Here is a 14,230-nt window from a genome sequence, read left to right as displayed (position 1 = left end):
GATTAAGTAGGGATTTTTTATTCCACATTCTTTGTGAAATAAATGAGTTCTTGTATCTATGAGCAGGTGAATTTTACCGCGGATCCAGAAGCATCAATACATGCAGATGCAATATAGTGATAAAGTGAGATTTGCCCCCCCGAGCGCTCTTCTTCTAGTTTTATTGTTCGTTTGCAGGATTACACAAAAACTACTTGAGAGATTTCAACAAAACCTGGAAGGAACATGGGCCAAGAAAAAAACTCATTAGATTCTGATGAGGATCTGGATAAAGGAGCAGATCCAGGAATTCTTTCTTTGATATTGTGAGATGGGGCATTTCTTAACATTTCTCTTTGACAGAATCTGGCATATCGAGAAGACTAATGTGTGAAATTTAGTAAAGATCCAATTAAAAGTACAGATGTGGCAGATTTAAACATGATTTCAGTTCCAAATAGAGCTTCAATCCTGTGATTGTGTGGATTCAGGAGGTTTTTATGCATCTTCAATAGTTTTAGACGGAACGTGACGAACTCGGAGCAGAATTTAAATGTGAGCTGCTGTAGTTTGTGATGTCATCTCAATAAAACTAAATCATTAAGTGATGATTCATTCACTTTCTACAAATCATGTCCCTGAGCGTAGTGGTACCTTATAGCAAAAAGGACACAAGAGTCAAAGTTAAATTTCCTCCACATTTCTAGAGTAAAAACTTTACACACGTTCCTCCTGCACTCGGGGGGGAAATGCTGCATTATTAATACCAACCACACACCGGCGTGTAAACTTTTACTCAAAATAGCGATAACCTACTTTGAGCTGGTGCAAGTTGGTGGCGGTCTTCCAGTCCTTGTCGTCGCGGATGCGCGTCATGCGGGGGAAGCGGATGGAGATGCCGTCAGCCGTGTGCATTTCTGATTTGGAGAACTCGGCGCCTGTGATCTCCCAGACGGGTGCTCGCTGCGGCAGGCGGGAGAAAACACAGATGAAGAGGGAAATGTACAACTGCTTCTCCATTAAATGAACAAAAAACTATACATTTTCACTTCTGCTCGAATAGAGAAGAGGCCGTGGCGATTGGTTTTTAAATAAAGACGTTTGTGGATTGTATTTTCAAAGTGAAAAGTCCAAACGGGTTCTTTTCAAGCGTATGTTTCCAGCCTCTGAAGTTTTTCCCGTACACACGCAGGTTGGAGACTCGCAGCCCTGCAGCTCATTATCTTAATACATCTGAGGGTAATTTATTTGTAGACTTTCCTGCAGAAGACATACGCAGGAGGTGCTTTTAACTGATCACTTCATTCAAAAGGTCCTCGGTTCACAGATATACAACCGGGCTGCGCCACCGCGTCCACCGGGAGCTGCGAATGTGCTGAACAGTCAAACCTCACCTGAGGATCGCGGATAATGAAATCTGGATAATAGTTCTTGATGATTTTCAACCAGCCTGGGATTTTGCTCGGTTCCTGCACACGCACACGCACACGCACACACACACACACAGAGGAGAGATTAATTTTGAATTTTATTACACCAGCTCAATATTTCAGGCGAGCCTCTAAGTGGATCCTCTCTGACCTTGCTGATTTTGATCACATCCAGCTCCTTCTGGAGCCGGGCCAGGGTGGCGTCATCGTAGCCTCCGGAGCACTTGGTGACTGTGCACCATTTCTTGGAGTCGGGGTCGTAACAGCCCATCAGGAAACTGGACATGATGCCCCCTGGTGGGCAGAAGAACACACCTGGCATTAAGGGGGGGCGGGGGGAGAGCTGCCTGAGGGAATCAACCCACTGTGACGTCACCCATTGGTTAGTGAGCTGCTGTTCTGAAGCCTCGAGTTTGACATATTTAGTTTTAAGAGGACTGGAAGTAAGAGATTGAGACAATTTTAAAAAATGTTTACTGAAGTTATAAATCAAGTGAGAAGTAGATTCATTTTCTCATGGACTTCTAAAGAAACTGATTATTTAAAAAAATACTCTGATTTGAGAAAATACAGATTTCAGGAGCTTCCACATCGGCTTCACTTTCCAGAACCGGAGTCTGAGTCCATTTTTAAACAGTCTCAATAAGTCCGTGGTTTCTTGTCCTTCATGTTTGTGTATCCTCTGTCTCCTTATTATTAATCAATAATATCTTTACCAACCATCACAATCAATTATTGTCAGTGCTTCTACTTCTGACACCTCCATCGTGTGGTGTCACTTAACCTCGGAGAACTCGTCTGCTCAGATCCACTCATCAGATCCGTTTCCTTTTGTTCTGCTGTGTGTTGTGACATGTGATCTCATCTGATTTGTTTCCGCTCCATTAGATTTGTCTCCACGCTTCACGAGCTCTTTGTCGGCCGCGCTTCGGAGACATGAACCTTTTGTTGTTGCATTTGTGTTGCTTCTATTGTGTTGTTTGTCTGACAACTGATCTTTATACTTATATGAATTTTAATGTATCTGTCTTTGTTTGTTAGGAGGATAAAACCAAACTAATAATCGGATTTCCAGGAAAGAGGTGAGGCACGATCCAAGGAAGACCCCATTACATTGTTGAGCTGATCCGGATCAACGGGCAAATCCAGGAATTACTTGTCTCTTTCCTTAATGGTGAGGTAGAGAGCGTTAGCCTTGGCAGTGATTTGTGTTCGTACCTTTCCAGTTGTTAATGTCACCATCCTTTCCAAAGTTGTACTAATCTTCTTATTATTCTTATTCGCCAAAAGTTTAGTTTAGTCTAACTTGTCTTTGGATGATAGATAATGTTTAAAACTCACTAATTTACAAGTTTGAAGTCTTGACACGTTGTTTGATAAAAAGGCCCGTTGCTGTAATCACCATGTTAAACTTATTTAACACTCCACTAATTTAATTCATCTTGCTGAAAGTTGACCACAGTTTGCAAAGTGCTCCCCTGCTCATTAAACAAATGATCATTATTAAAAATGATCAGTTACAGTAAAACTCTCCCGATGAGCTAATGTGGGTGGAGCCGGGGTCACGCTCCCCCGAGCACGAGGCGGGGGGGAAGCACTCAAACTGTCAGGAGAGGTCATGAAATGTATGAATGTTCTGCGGAGGATAGTTTGAGCTTTACGCACCGTTGGAGCCTTTTCCGTAGAAAGCCCCGAGCACCACCAGGTCGGCCGTGTCCGCCATCGCACCTTCGTTCAGATAGTCCTTCTTCACCTTCAGCCAGTGACGCTTTCCCGGTTCATAGGAGCCCTGAGACACACGTGGACAAGAAAGCCTTCACAACCACTGTCTTCCAGCTACAACTGTCATTAAACTTCAAATATAACTTTTCACTGCCGCACTGCAACACATCTAGAATATGATTTACTCTGTCAGAGCCCGACCCATTTATCACTTTTAACTCATGAAATCGTCCGTTATGAGCATTTCTCAGACAGAAAACTATCTTAAAGAATAAACATTTGAGAAAAATGTGCATCTATGTAAAGTTCTATATATTTGGTCTTATTTAAAATCACCTTACACCAATATTATATTATATTAGTTTTAGGTACGTTGAATTATAATTAAATAAGTAACTCACCTTTACGTCTTTTAGCACGAGGCCTTCCAGTCCCTCTCTGATCACACGAGTGATCATGTCGGCCAGATCTCCTGCTCTCTGACACACAGAGAAACACACAGAGTCAGATGTTATCGCTCCTGTGCTGAGTTACTGTTGATTTTCAGTTGAACTCACGGTGACGTGCTTCATCTCTGAGAACAGGATCCTGTTGGGAACTTCTTCCATGTTGTCGTTTAGGAACTTCCTGCGTTCACGCAGAGGCCTGGAGGTCAGGAGGTCAGAGGACACGTGTTAGTGTCTAGTTGTTTATCTATAGAAATCCCCAGTCTTAAATAGTAGTGGAATGCAAAGAAGCCTTTAGGACGATGGGGTGAGAACACATTACCTCTCCATGAGACTCACACCGTTGAAGTAGATACAGTCGAAAACAAAAAGGCAAACTTTGGCATCTTGAAACGCAGCTTTCTGAAAAGGAAAAGACGATTTGATGTGTGACCAGATTCATTCTGCCGGAAGAGACAAAGAACAAATTGGTTTGATGTTGTCACCTTGTGAACACCCAGGGTCCCAAAGGGCAGAGGTTTACTGGTGTTCGTGTCAATTAGGAGAACCTCAGCGTCCAATATCATACTGTGACCACCAGGGAACGCCTGAGGGATGTATTCTTTGAAGTGGGCCACCTGAAACAGAGACAGGGACACACAGGGATCAGGGACTGAAGAGCAGCAGGACGCATTTCAGACAGCTATTATACCAAGACTCTACCGGGCTTTCTAAAGGTTTCAACTTGTTCGATTTAAGACTATTTAAGATCATAATGACTGAAACGTAAACCTTGTTCTAATATCGATACCATCATCTTAACTCCCTCTAATACTGCAGAAAACGCCGGGTTGGACAAATCTACGTACTGATCCGATACAACATCTTTAAAGTAAATTAGTGTCACACAGGTTTTATTTTCTCGCTCCTAAACAGCAGCTGCACTGGAGGTGGATCCCTGGTAGTGATTTCTGGTAATGTGGTGTTAGCCAGAGATACAAGTAAAACAGTGACTCGTACCATTTGCAAGACTTTAGTTTCAAACTATTTAAAGGAAATAAACGTATATGTGTTTTCCTACATTTATTCGTTTGAGTTCTATTTCAGTAATGGCTTAAATACTAGATAATGAAAGAAGTTCTATTATTCATTCTCTGTATGAATTGGTTTTTCAAAGAATCTAACCTGAGCCACTTAGTAGCAAACAGCTGTTAAAATACAATATACAAGTTATTTATTAAATGCTCTGGTTTAGAATAAGTACTCTGTATTGCTGGATACGCAGTTAATCAGTATCAGGAGAAATGGAATCAGAACATCTTTAACTTTTATGTTTACATCCTTAAGTTTATGTACATGTATATATATTTGTCTAATTATGCTCTCAACTCTTGTCCTGCATTGTTTTTTTATTACTATACCTTTGTTCTCATGTTCCTCTGTGCTGCTTTACATTATATATAAATGCCATATAAGCTACCAGATGCCTAAATTTCCCTCTGGATCAATAAAGTATTTATCCGACTATCCACCTTCATTCTTCTCTGTGGTGGACGAGAACCAAACAGTTTAACAGTCCTCATTTATCAGAATAAAGCGCATTAGGGACACTTGGATTATTGCAATTAGATCCTATCCCCACCCCCACAGAGTGTTAACCTAACATTAACATAAATTGTCTAATTACAGAGGCCGAGTTGTGCATACTGATGGGAGCGCGAGCTGGGATGTCACACGTGTTCAAAGACCATTAAGGTTTAAGGACTGGAACGTGGAGGATATTTTAATCAGAAAGCACGAGGAGCACGATACATATGGTAGAGGTACCGTATGTATCGTGCACAGCAGCAGCCTCTAGTGGTTAAAAACGGCCGATGAACGTGATGCAGATCCATTTATCCACACGTGTGAAAAGCGGTCGGTCTCACGCTGAGAGAGGAACATGCTGGAAAATCACTGTGGGTAACGTGTGAATTTCACACCAGGATAATACCTTTAAACTGCTAATCCTGCAGGGGGCAAACCTGAGGATGTTCCATTCTGTCATGCATTCATATACCGTGTGTGTGTGTGTGTGTGTGTGTGTGTGTGTGTGTGTGTGTGTGTGTGTGTGTGTGTGTGTGTGTGTGTGTGTGTGTGTGTGTGTGTGTGTGTGTGTGTGTGTGTGTGTGTGTGTGTGTGTGTGTGTGTGTGTGTGTGTGTGTGTGAGAGAGAGGACTGACTTTGTGTGGCAGCACCGGTTTGAGGCTGCGGCTGAAGTAGCTGAAGACGTCTCCGTTCTTGTGGACCTGCACACGTTCTCCGTCGTATTTGATCTCGGAGAACATCCCATTGGGACACTTCTTCATGGCGTACTCGACGGACTTGCACGCCTCGGCCTGAAAACACAGAAAGGAAACAATAATAAATCACAAATCTCTCAGCAAGCGAATAAATTCTTATGGTTAATTCATTTTATTATTAATATTATATTCGGGGCCACGTAGGACACATGATAGAGAGAAAGGGAGGAGACGGAGGGGAAGACACGATACTGCAGTTTTAAAATAATTGATTTGACTACGCAGGCAATATCTCTGCATGTCCACCCGCTGCTGCACCTGAACTAACTGCATCTCCGAGCTCACCACGCAAATTATCACACTTCATTTTATGTCCGTCCTCGTCTTAACTCCAGTTCATGTTCCTCCTTCACTAATGTGTCCACACTCGATGTAACATCTCATCTACGGTGAACTGATGTGAAGACCAGGAGGAAGTTGCAAAGCTGTAACCCCGTGGGAAGCCGGGAGCTGGACCGTGTTGCTCATTTGTAAAACTAAAATGTGATAAAGCTGCAGCGAGCTTCAATTTGCTCTTACGCTGTGTAATTAAAAGTCGGCGGTGTAATGGGAATTTAATGGTCTGTAGGTTTTGAGGAAAACATTTTTGCATCGTGCTGAATTAATACTTGCATTTGTAGAAGGGGCTTCAGTGGAGCCGTGGTTACAGAAGTTATCTGTGAGGTCCAGACGCTGCCGGTTCGGCTGGAATCTCTTTGTACCGTTACTTTTAAAGGACTCGCTGACCTTCTGAACTCACTGGAAAACTTCTGTTTTATCTAAATCTTTAATTTCTCGCACACAAAAGTGTTTAAAAAAATCTACCACACCAGATTTCTGTACAGTGGCTTCGACAAATAAATCCCATTAAATGAATTTTATATTGCAGAAAAAATATCTTATTGTTAACCTCTCTCTCGCTCTCTCTCCCTCTTTTATAAATCCAAGATATCGAAGCAGCAATTATTGTCTTTTATGGGAAATCTATTTCTAATTTACTTTCACCCACATTCAGAGTCACGGCCTGAAGCAAAATGGACGATTACAGAGCACAGACCCACGGCTGGATAATTGATGCACAACGATTTAGCAATTAAATCAGGTCATTTCTTGGAGGTCGCATCATCTTCATTTGACTCATTTTATCGGGACACATATTCTTCAGGTAATTCATGAGGTGAGGAAAGTCGGATGCTGTCACTATAACGATGAAGGAATTCCTCAGATATGTAGAAATAAAAGTCAGAGTAATTATGACTTTGTTAAACCAGTTTTGTCCGTGTATGAGAAATCGTACCCCTCGAATTTTGGAAAAAGTGACTTTAATAAATTCCCTGTGGTCTTGTTCAGATCTGGTATCAACATCCATCCTGAGAGATCCGATCACAAGTGGACTGAACTAATTTCATCTGTTCATAACTTTAAAATACTTTCTGATTGTGGCTCCGGTGATCATTTGTGATTGGATCTAAATTATCTGGTCTATAAGAAAATAAACGCGTGATTTGTAACGTTTCAACTCAGTCTGAGTTTACAGATGTGTGTGATGAAAATGTGCCAATTCACCAAAGACTTCGGGGAAAGATTAGGAAGAGCTGATGAAAACCAGACGTGTGAGTCTCTACTCACCAACATGGGCTGGACGGGGGTCATGAGAGAGGCCTCCACCATGAGCAGCTTCCTGGGGCCCGAACCGTTGGTCGCGTCCTGCGTATTCCTCAACACCCGTTCAATCACATCGCCCAGGTTACGCGAGGCCTTGAAGGCATCGTAAGCGTTTGGATCCACAGCGTCCAAGCTGCACGAGGGGGGGTGGGGAGTAATGAAAGAGTTTAGAGGTTGGTATGAAAATATTCAGTTTCATGAAGAAGCGTTAAAGGACAAAGACACTTACACGTGTTTAGCTCCGGAGTTCATCTTCAAGTCGTGCTTGATGAGTCGAATGATGCATTTCAGGTCATTGCTGGTGCATCTGAAAAACACAGAGAGGAAAGATTATCACTGGAGGTAAAAACTGTGAGACGCTGGAGTAACGCAGCGTTTTACCAAGGAGGAATCTAAACGTTCATGACGAGAGAAGGTTAAAACATTAATAGATAACTGGTGGATTTACAATAGGCTCATTACTGGCTAATAATTTACAGAACCTGTTGTTCTTGACAGTCACTGATGCCACAATTCTTCCTCATTATCTCAGGAAAAAAACAGATACTTTATTAAGAACAGCTCAAAACAATAATAAATCACTTCTGTCGGTTTAAAGCAAGCAACAGGAAATTTATGACAAGTAAACACAGTCATACTTTTTATCTTGATATCATGTCCTATGGAGTCTGCTGCTGTGGAGGGCAGAGTGTCAAACAATCATGTCTAGTGTGTGTGTGTTTGTGTGAGTGAGTGTGTGTGAGTGTGTGAGAGTGTGTGAGAGTGTGTGAGAGTGTGTGAGAGTGTGTGTGACTTGCCGGAGGCAGACAATCTAAAAAAGAAGGAGGAATCAACAAATACTAACATTAAAAAACAGCGCGAGCAAAACGAGAGGAAACAATTGAAATAATTGGACCGTTTTCAAATAATGTGAAATGAAATCGCAGAGTCTGTTCCGCTGGTTTTTACACTGTGGTGAAATGATAAATAAAGATTAAGCTCTAAAACACACTCAGTTCGTTAGGAACAGCTCATCTAACACATAAAATACATATTTATAATAACAGTCCTGGGATAAATGTTCCCCCATGAACATTACAATGATAGATTATATCTGAGCCGTATAAATAACTGTTGCATTTAATGACATGCACATGTTTTAAATGGCCGTGGCTTCTTAAAGGGCCAGGAGTCCATACTTCCAACCATCATGATATATTTGTGATTAGTCTGATTCGCCCCCTAACAAAGACAAGTAAAGAGACGTAAAAAGTAAAGTGAGAGTGGAGGCTGACGTTTCCTACACTGGTTTTCTGAATATTAGAGCCTTTAAACCTTTTCAAATAATAACTAATTAATATCATCAACCTGAATGTGAACATGTCTCCTTTAAACCTGTAAGATCTCCTTAAACCTTATATTCCATCCAATGCTGTGCGTTGTCAGTCCTGTCTTCCTCTGTGATAACCTCCCTACTGACATCAGAGCTGTCTAACTTCAAATCTAAAATTCCTCTTCACATCTTATCTTTCAATTAGCATGTTTATTTTTTTGATCATCTCAGGTTTTGTTAGCATTCTCCCAGCGGCAGGTCCGTCTCTCGGTCTCAGTGCATCCAGCTGCACACGTTATACACACGAGTCCACATTGTCCTGTCGACCAGATTATTGTAAACTTTCTAAAAAACCACTGCGTGACTAACTCTGTTTGTTTACTCCCTCAAGCACACAAGCCTCCGGGCTGTGTGCCCCCCACCTTACTCCTTCCTCTCTTCATCTCTCTCTCTCTCTCATGTTTTCTCCTCAGCCCGTTTTATCTCTGCAGGTATTTCTGCCTTTGTAACAGTGGAGTCTGATTACAAACCTCCCACCTGCACCCATGTTCCTCCTCAACACGTGTTTCTACAATTAGTATTAATAATAATTATTATTAACCCATTACTACTACTACTTTATACCTCTACATACATTTAATTAAATCAATTATTTGTCGATCACACCCCCAACGCTTACGTTATTGTCTCTTTGACTCTAAATGGGAAAATGTTCACTGAGTTTGAAGTCGAGTCATTTTCTCATAGACTTCCCCCTCTGCTGGTCACTCGAGAGAATACAGGTTTCAGGCATTGGCTTCGCTTTCCGGCGTCTACGTCCATCTTTACACACGGCCTACGATCTCAACGCAGCCTGTGGAAGACGGACTCGTTCCCCGAGCCTGGTTCTGTTCGAGGTTCCTGCCTCTGAAAGGGACTTTTCTCTCGCCACTGACCCCCGAGCACTCGCTCATTGTGGGAACAGTTGGGTCTCTATAAATAATACAATAAAGCGTATGGTGGAGACCTGCTCTATATGAAAAGTGCTGCTGCCGTGATTTGGTGCTGTATAAATAAAACTGACTTGATTTGCTGCTTTTCGGATGCATTAAATAAGAGTCATAAACTGTTCAATAGAGCAGGTCTGCCGTGCTTATTATTTTAATGAATCACCTTATCTGTGCTACTTTTACTACCCGGCCTAATTAATATGGAAATGATAAAGCACTGTATTACTTTTTGGCAATTTCCTCCAGCTCGGTCTGCTGCTCGTCTTCCTTGGTCAGCTGGGCGAGGCGGGTCAGAGACGCGTCCACCTCCTGGAGGGTCAGCAGGCTCTTGGTGGACGGGGGAAATGATTTACTCTCATCGAAGAACATCCTCACCGTCTCGGACACGTCGCCCTGGAAGACAAAACACCAACTGGGTTCAATAGGGGCAGTATTTTTTTTTTACGTTTGTTCCTCTAACATCGTGACGGAGAAACAGACGATACTTGGCCGATACAGAAGAGTAACAGGGTCAGGGATAAGGAAACAAAATAAGCGATTCAAAGTAGTGGTAACAGTGGAACACAGACCTGCTCGAGGTCGCGCACCATGTCGTCCTGGTTGCTTCTGAATATGCGGCTGAAGAGCTTTACTATCTGCTTGTCATTCAGGTTGTAGACGCTCTTTACGACGCCGGGCAGGAGCAGTTTCACCGTGAGGTAAACGTCTCCGCGGAACTTGTCTGGGGGCGGCAGAGAGAAACAACATTTAAAAATCAATGTTATGTGGCAGAATCCTTCGATTTGTATCAGATGCCGTCATGCGGAACAAAGAACAACTTGACGTACCTCCACATGAGCCCTTCTTGAGATACTTCTCAATGATCTGCGTCTTCACGTTGTAGCTGTTGTTTTCTGCCACCGTTGCACAAAGCTTACGAAACTCTCTGAAGAGGCAGTCCTTGTGCTGGGGGTCGCAGAGCTGCGTGGACAGGGGGCTGCCTTGGCTGGCCTTGGCGGGGGAAGAGGAGGATGGGCCTGGGCTGCTGGAGGTGCCGGCCTTAGTGGCTGAGTGAAGAGAAACAGTAGAAGTGATGACACAGATTTAAATAAGACAACAGGACAAAAGGTTATATTCTTCTGCGTTAAACAGCTTAAATGGTCATTTAGAGGAAGTTTCACAATCTATCACTTTCAACTTTTAACTATTTTGGATTGTCAGCCTCTGTTTTAACCTTTTGGCCTCATGCAAATATATATTCACATATCCACGCTCAAATGACACAAGGAACATCCTGTTCTGGTTGAGCCTCCCAGACAGTTTACAAAGTGTTCTAATCCTTTTCAAACTTCAGGATGTTTTTCATTATTTATACACTTTAATACTTTAATACCGGTGCCTCACAATGTAGCAGGAATTAAGTAATTAAGTAATAAATAGTGAAGACGTCCATCTCATTATTGCTTGAGTCCATTTGCTCCTCCCCCGCTCAGAGACACAGAATTAGGTGCAACTGGATCAGGTTTGTGCAATGACTGCTTTTAACACAAAAAACTGCCTCTGTGACTCAGCAAGCTATTCGTCTTATCCTTCTTCTTATTGTTGCTGTTTTTAGTTTATCACTTGAACCTTTTGCTGCGTTTTGTATTTTGTGTCGAGCACCAGCCCCCCCGATGTCTCCAGTTGTCTGACTGTGTTTTTTGTTATGTTTATGTTTTTGTTATTTATGTTTTTTTTAGGCTGCCTTGCTGTGAACAGAACTTTCTCTTGTGGCAAAATAAGGAGCTGAACCAAACTGAACTGCACCGACACACGTTGGCATTCTGGATTCTCTGTATTAATACTTAACCCTGGACGTCCAGTCTTACCCGTGAAGCCTGAAAACTTGCGTGGAGCGTTGAGAGACGGGTCGGCAGGAGGAGCCATCAGCTGGGAAGAGGTGTTCAGCTTGGCTGGCCCCTTCTTCTTTGGGGTTGCATTGACTTTTGCCATCAGGTCTACAAGACAAGACATTTGGCTTAAGAACAAATAAGAAACTATTTGACCTGAGAAACTGGATCCTACTGATTCTACACACAAACCTTAAAACAAGAGCAAAGAACACTGAATGAGTTTAGGATGGCAAATCAATTTATTCCTGAAGATACACACACACATGCACATATTTAAAACCCAACAAGTGACAATAAAAACCCAAATCAATACAGATCTTTTTAGGGGGCAGATATCAATATTGTTCGTGTCATTTTACCTGAAACATGTTTATTGATGATCTCCTTGTCCTCGTCCTGCAGCTCCTCCCAGCCCTCCAAATCCGTGATGTCCTCGATCTTCTTCGTGGTGGCTCTCGCCCTTTCCAGCTTCTCAAATATGCACTTGACGTGATACCACTCCTTCATCTCGCCCGCCGACTCGCTGAAAGGGTTGGGCACAACCTTCCCTATGCGCACGACTTCCTTCGGGATTTTGTCCTTGCATTTCTTACAACCCGCTGTGCCGCGTTTGGCGTATTCCACGATGAACCTCTGTTCCGCCATATCTGGCTCGTTGGAGCAACACCGACGCTGGGAAAACCGTGGAAAATTGTTGCGGAGGAGGTTGTTTTTATGAGACACCGATGAAAAACTACAGATTCCCTTGGAAAAATTAAACACATATACAGGTGGAGGGTGATGTGCAAAGCGTGAAGAGCAAGGAGACGATCTGCACACTTTGAAGAGTGTCAGACGTCTGACGAGTGTGTGAAGACTTTGTAGACCGGCACAGAAAGTCTTTGGAGCGAATGAGATGAGACGTCGCTGCATTCAGATTAAACAATGAGCAAATTATAACCTGAAAAAAAGCAAAGGGACATAAGGGTTAAAGAGATTATACATTTTTATCACTGTAACATATTAAACACAGCTTGAACAGGTACACGCTGCCCTAACTGGCTCAACATCTCCTTATGTGTGTTACAAAAACTAATTTTAATGCTAAATTATACAGAACTCCAGTTTAATAGCAGCAATATTTCTTAGAATCACACATATTAAAAAGGACCAAAGCATGATAACTGATCCTAGATTGATTTACTGATTTCTATCCTTCACTTATCTTTAGGCCAATATATTGATCAGATTGTTTTCTCGTACTTGTGTTATCAACCTAAATGTCAAGAAATGTACAAGCAACTTTTTTCACTCAACATATTAGAAATGCAACTGTCGACAAATCTAGAATAACGTCTTTTTTAGGAGGATATTGCTTTGAATTCATTTCAACCTAATGTCTTTTTTTATTTATCATAATTTTCACATTGCTTCAATCTCCTTTATTAACATTATTTTTTCATGTAAAGCACAACAAGCAGGTCTTATAACATAAACGACTGGAACATATAAGCTTTCCAATGTTGGTAAAGGCCTTTGTATTAAAAGAGAAGGACCACCAAGCTATGTCATGTTACGCTATGAGAAGAGCAATGTAAATAAAGTGTTATTATTACTGTTATATGAACTCCTTATAACTCTCTTAACTGTGCAATATTCATCCTGTCTTTGCAATACAATACATATTTATCAGTTTTTTACACTGTGTATATACGTAATAGTTGTTATTCCATTCATGTTTTTCTATATTTTATATGTCCTTACACTTAAGTGTTGCATGTTACTTATTATTACTTACTGATGCATATTTTAGATTATTGCTGTTGTAATATTGCAAATGACACCAATTGTGGGACTAATGAAGGATTTGTTTATCTAATATTATCTTATAAACAATTAAGATTAGTCCTATAAGTACACATGGTAAAAGCCTGTGTGTTTTTAATACAGAACCCTGTATGTTGAAGTATCAGAGTTGAATACAGCACAGGAGACTGTAGTATGATTATCTACTAACAAATTAAACAATAATTCATACAAATACCATGTACATTTAGCCATATAAGTACACAGACTCCAAACTCCTCCCTCCTACACGTTCCCTCACTGCTCTGCTAACACAGGTTGTGGGACACACAGTGTTCACGTGTCTCCTCCGCACTTAAAACAGCCAATTCGTGATTAAAGTGAATTAAAGTTGAAATAAAGTATCTGTGTGTTTGACGTCGGATCGTTCACGTGAGACAGTTCGAGTTTAAACATCAACAACACGAGATACGTGGAAGTTTGCTGTTCGGCTAGCTAGCTTTAGCCACACTGGCCCCTGCTGCCCCTGACACAATGCTAACGCAGCTAGCTAACGGACCGATCAGCGAACATTAGCTTTGTCTTTAACGTGTCGCTGATTTTCTCTGCGCAGAGATTTACCTCCTGTGTCTCGTAGAAGTTTAGAAACGCGGTTTAAACGTGTCGCTGCTTCTCCATTGTTGTTAGACAACAAATCAGGGACGTCAAGACAATGTGATGACGTGTGTCAG

The 14,230-nt window shown here is 41.8% G+C and overlaps 1 protein-coding gene across 1 annotated transcript in view; it reads right to left on the bottom strand.

Moving 5' to 3' along the window:
* The window catches only part of lig3 (ligase III, DNA, ATP-dependent), a 17,262-nt gene extending 3,032 nt beyond the window's left edge, over nucleotides 1-14,230 (bottom strand). Inside the window, exons 1-17 of the mRNA XM_035178537.2 lie at nucleotides 14,121-14,230; nucleotides 12,074-12,654; nucleotides 11,691-11,819; nucleotides 10,671-10,889; nucleotides 10,413-10,564; nucleotides 10,070-10,236; nucleotides 7,772-7,849; nucleotides 7,507-7,675; nucleotides 5,779-5,934; nucleotides 4,063-4,194; nucleotides 3,900-3,979; nucleotides 3,689-3,776; nucleotides 3,533-3,610; nucleotides 3,075-3,198; nucleotides 1,561-1,703; nucleotides 1,374-1,448; nucleotides 796-942 (exon numbers count right to left, since the gene is read on the bottom strand). Of these exons, the coding sequence (XP_035034428.2) occupies nucleotides 796-942; nucleotides 1,374-1,448; nucleotides 1,561-1,703; nucleotides 3,075-3,198; nucleotides 3,533-3,610; nucleotides 3,689-3,776; nucleotides 3,900-3,979; nucleotides 4,063-4,194; nucleotides 5,779-5,934; nucleotides 7,507-7,675; nucleotides 7,772-7,849; nucleotides 10,070-10,236; nucleotides 10,413-10,564; nucleotides 10,671-10,889; nucleotides 11,691-11,819; nucleotides 12,074-12,626 (2,490 nt within the window). The 5' untranslated portion in view covers nucleotides 12,627-12,654; nucleotides 14,121-14,230. The remainder of the gene's footprint in view (nucleotides 1-795; nucleotides 943-1,373; nucleotides 1,449-1,560; nucleotides 1,704-3,074; nucleotides 3,199-3,532; nucleotides 3,611-3,688; nucleotides 3,777-3,899; nucleotides 3,980-4,062; nucleotides 4,195-5,778; nucleotides 5,935-7,506; nucleotides 7,676-7,771; nucleotides 7,850-10,069; nucleotides 10,237-10,412; nucleotides 10,565-10,670; nucleotides 10,890-11,690; nucleotides 11,820-12,073; nucleotides 12,655-14,120) is intronic.

Source organism: Hippoglossus stenolepis, chromosome 15 (genome assembly GCF_022539355.2).
Source record: "Hippoglossus stenolepis isolate QCI-W04-F060 chromosome 15, HSTE1.2, whole genome shotgun sequence".
Taxonomy (NCBI): Eukaryota; Metazoa; Chordata; class Actinopteri; order Pleuronectiformes; family Pleuronectidae; genus Hippoglossus; species Hippoglossus stenolepis.
This window is presented reverse-complemented; position numbering and strand designations above follow the sequence as displayed.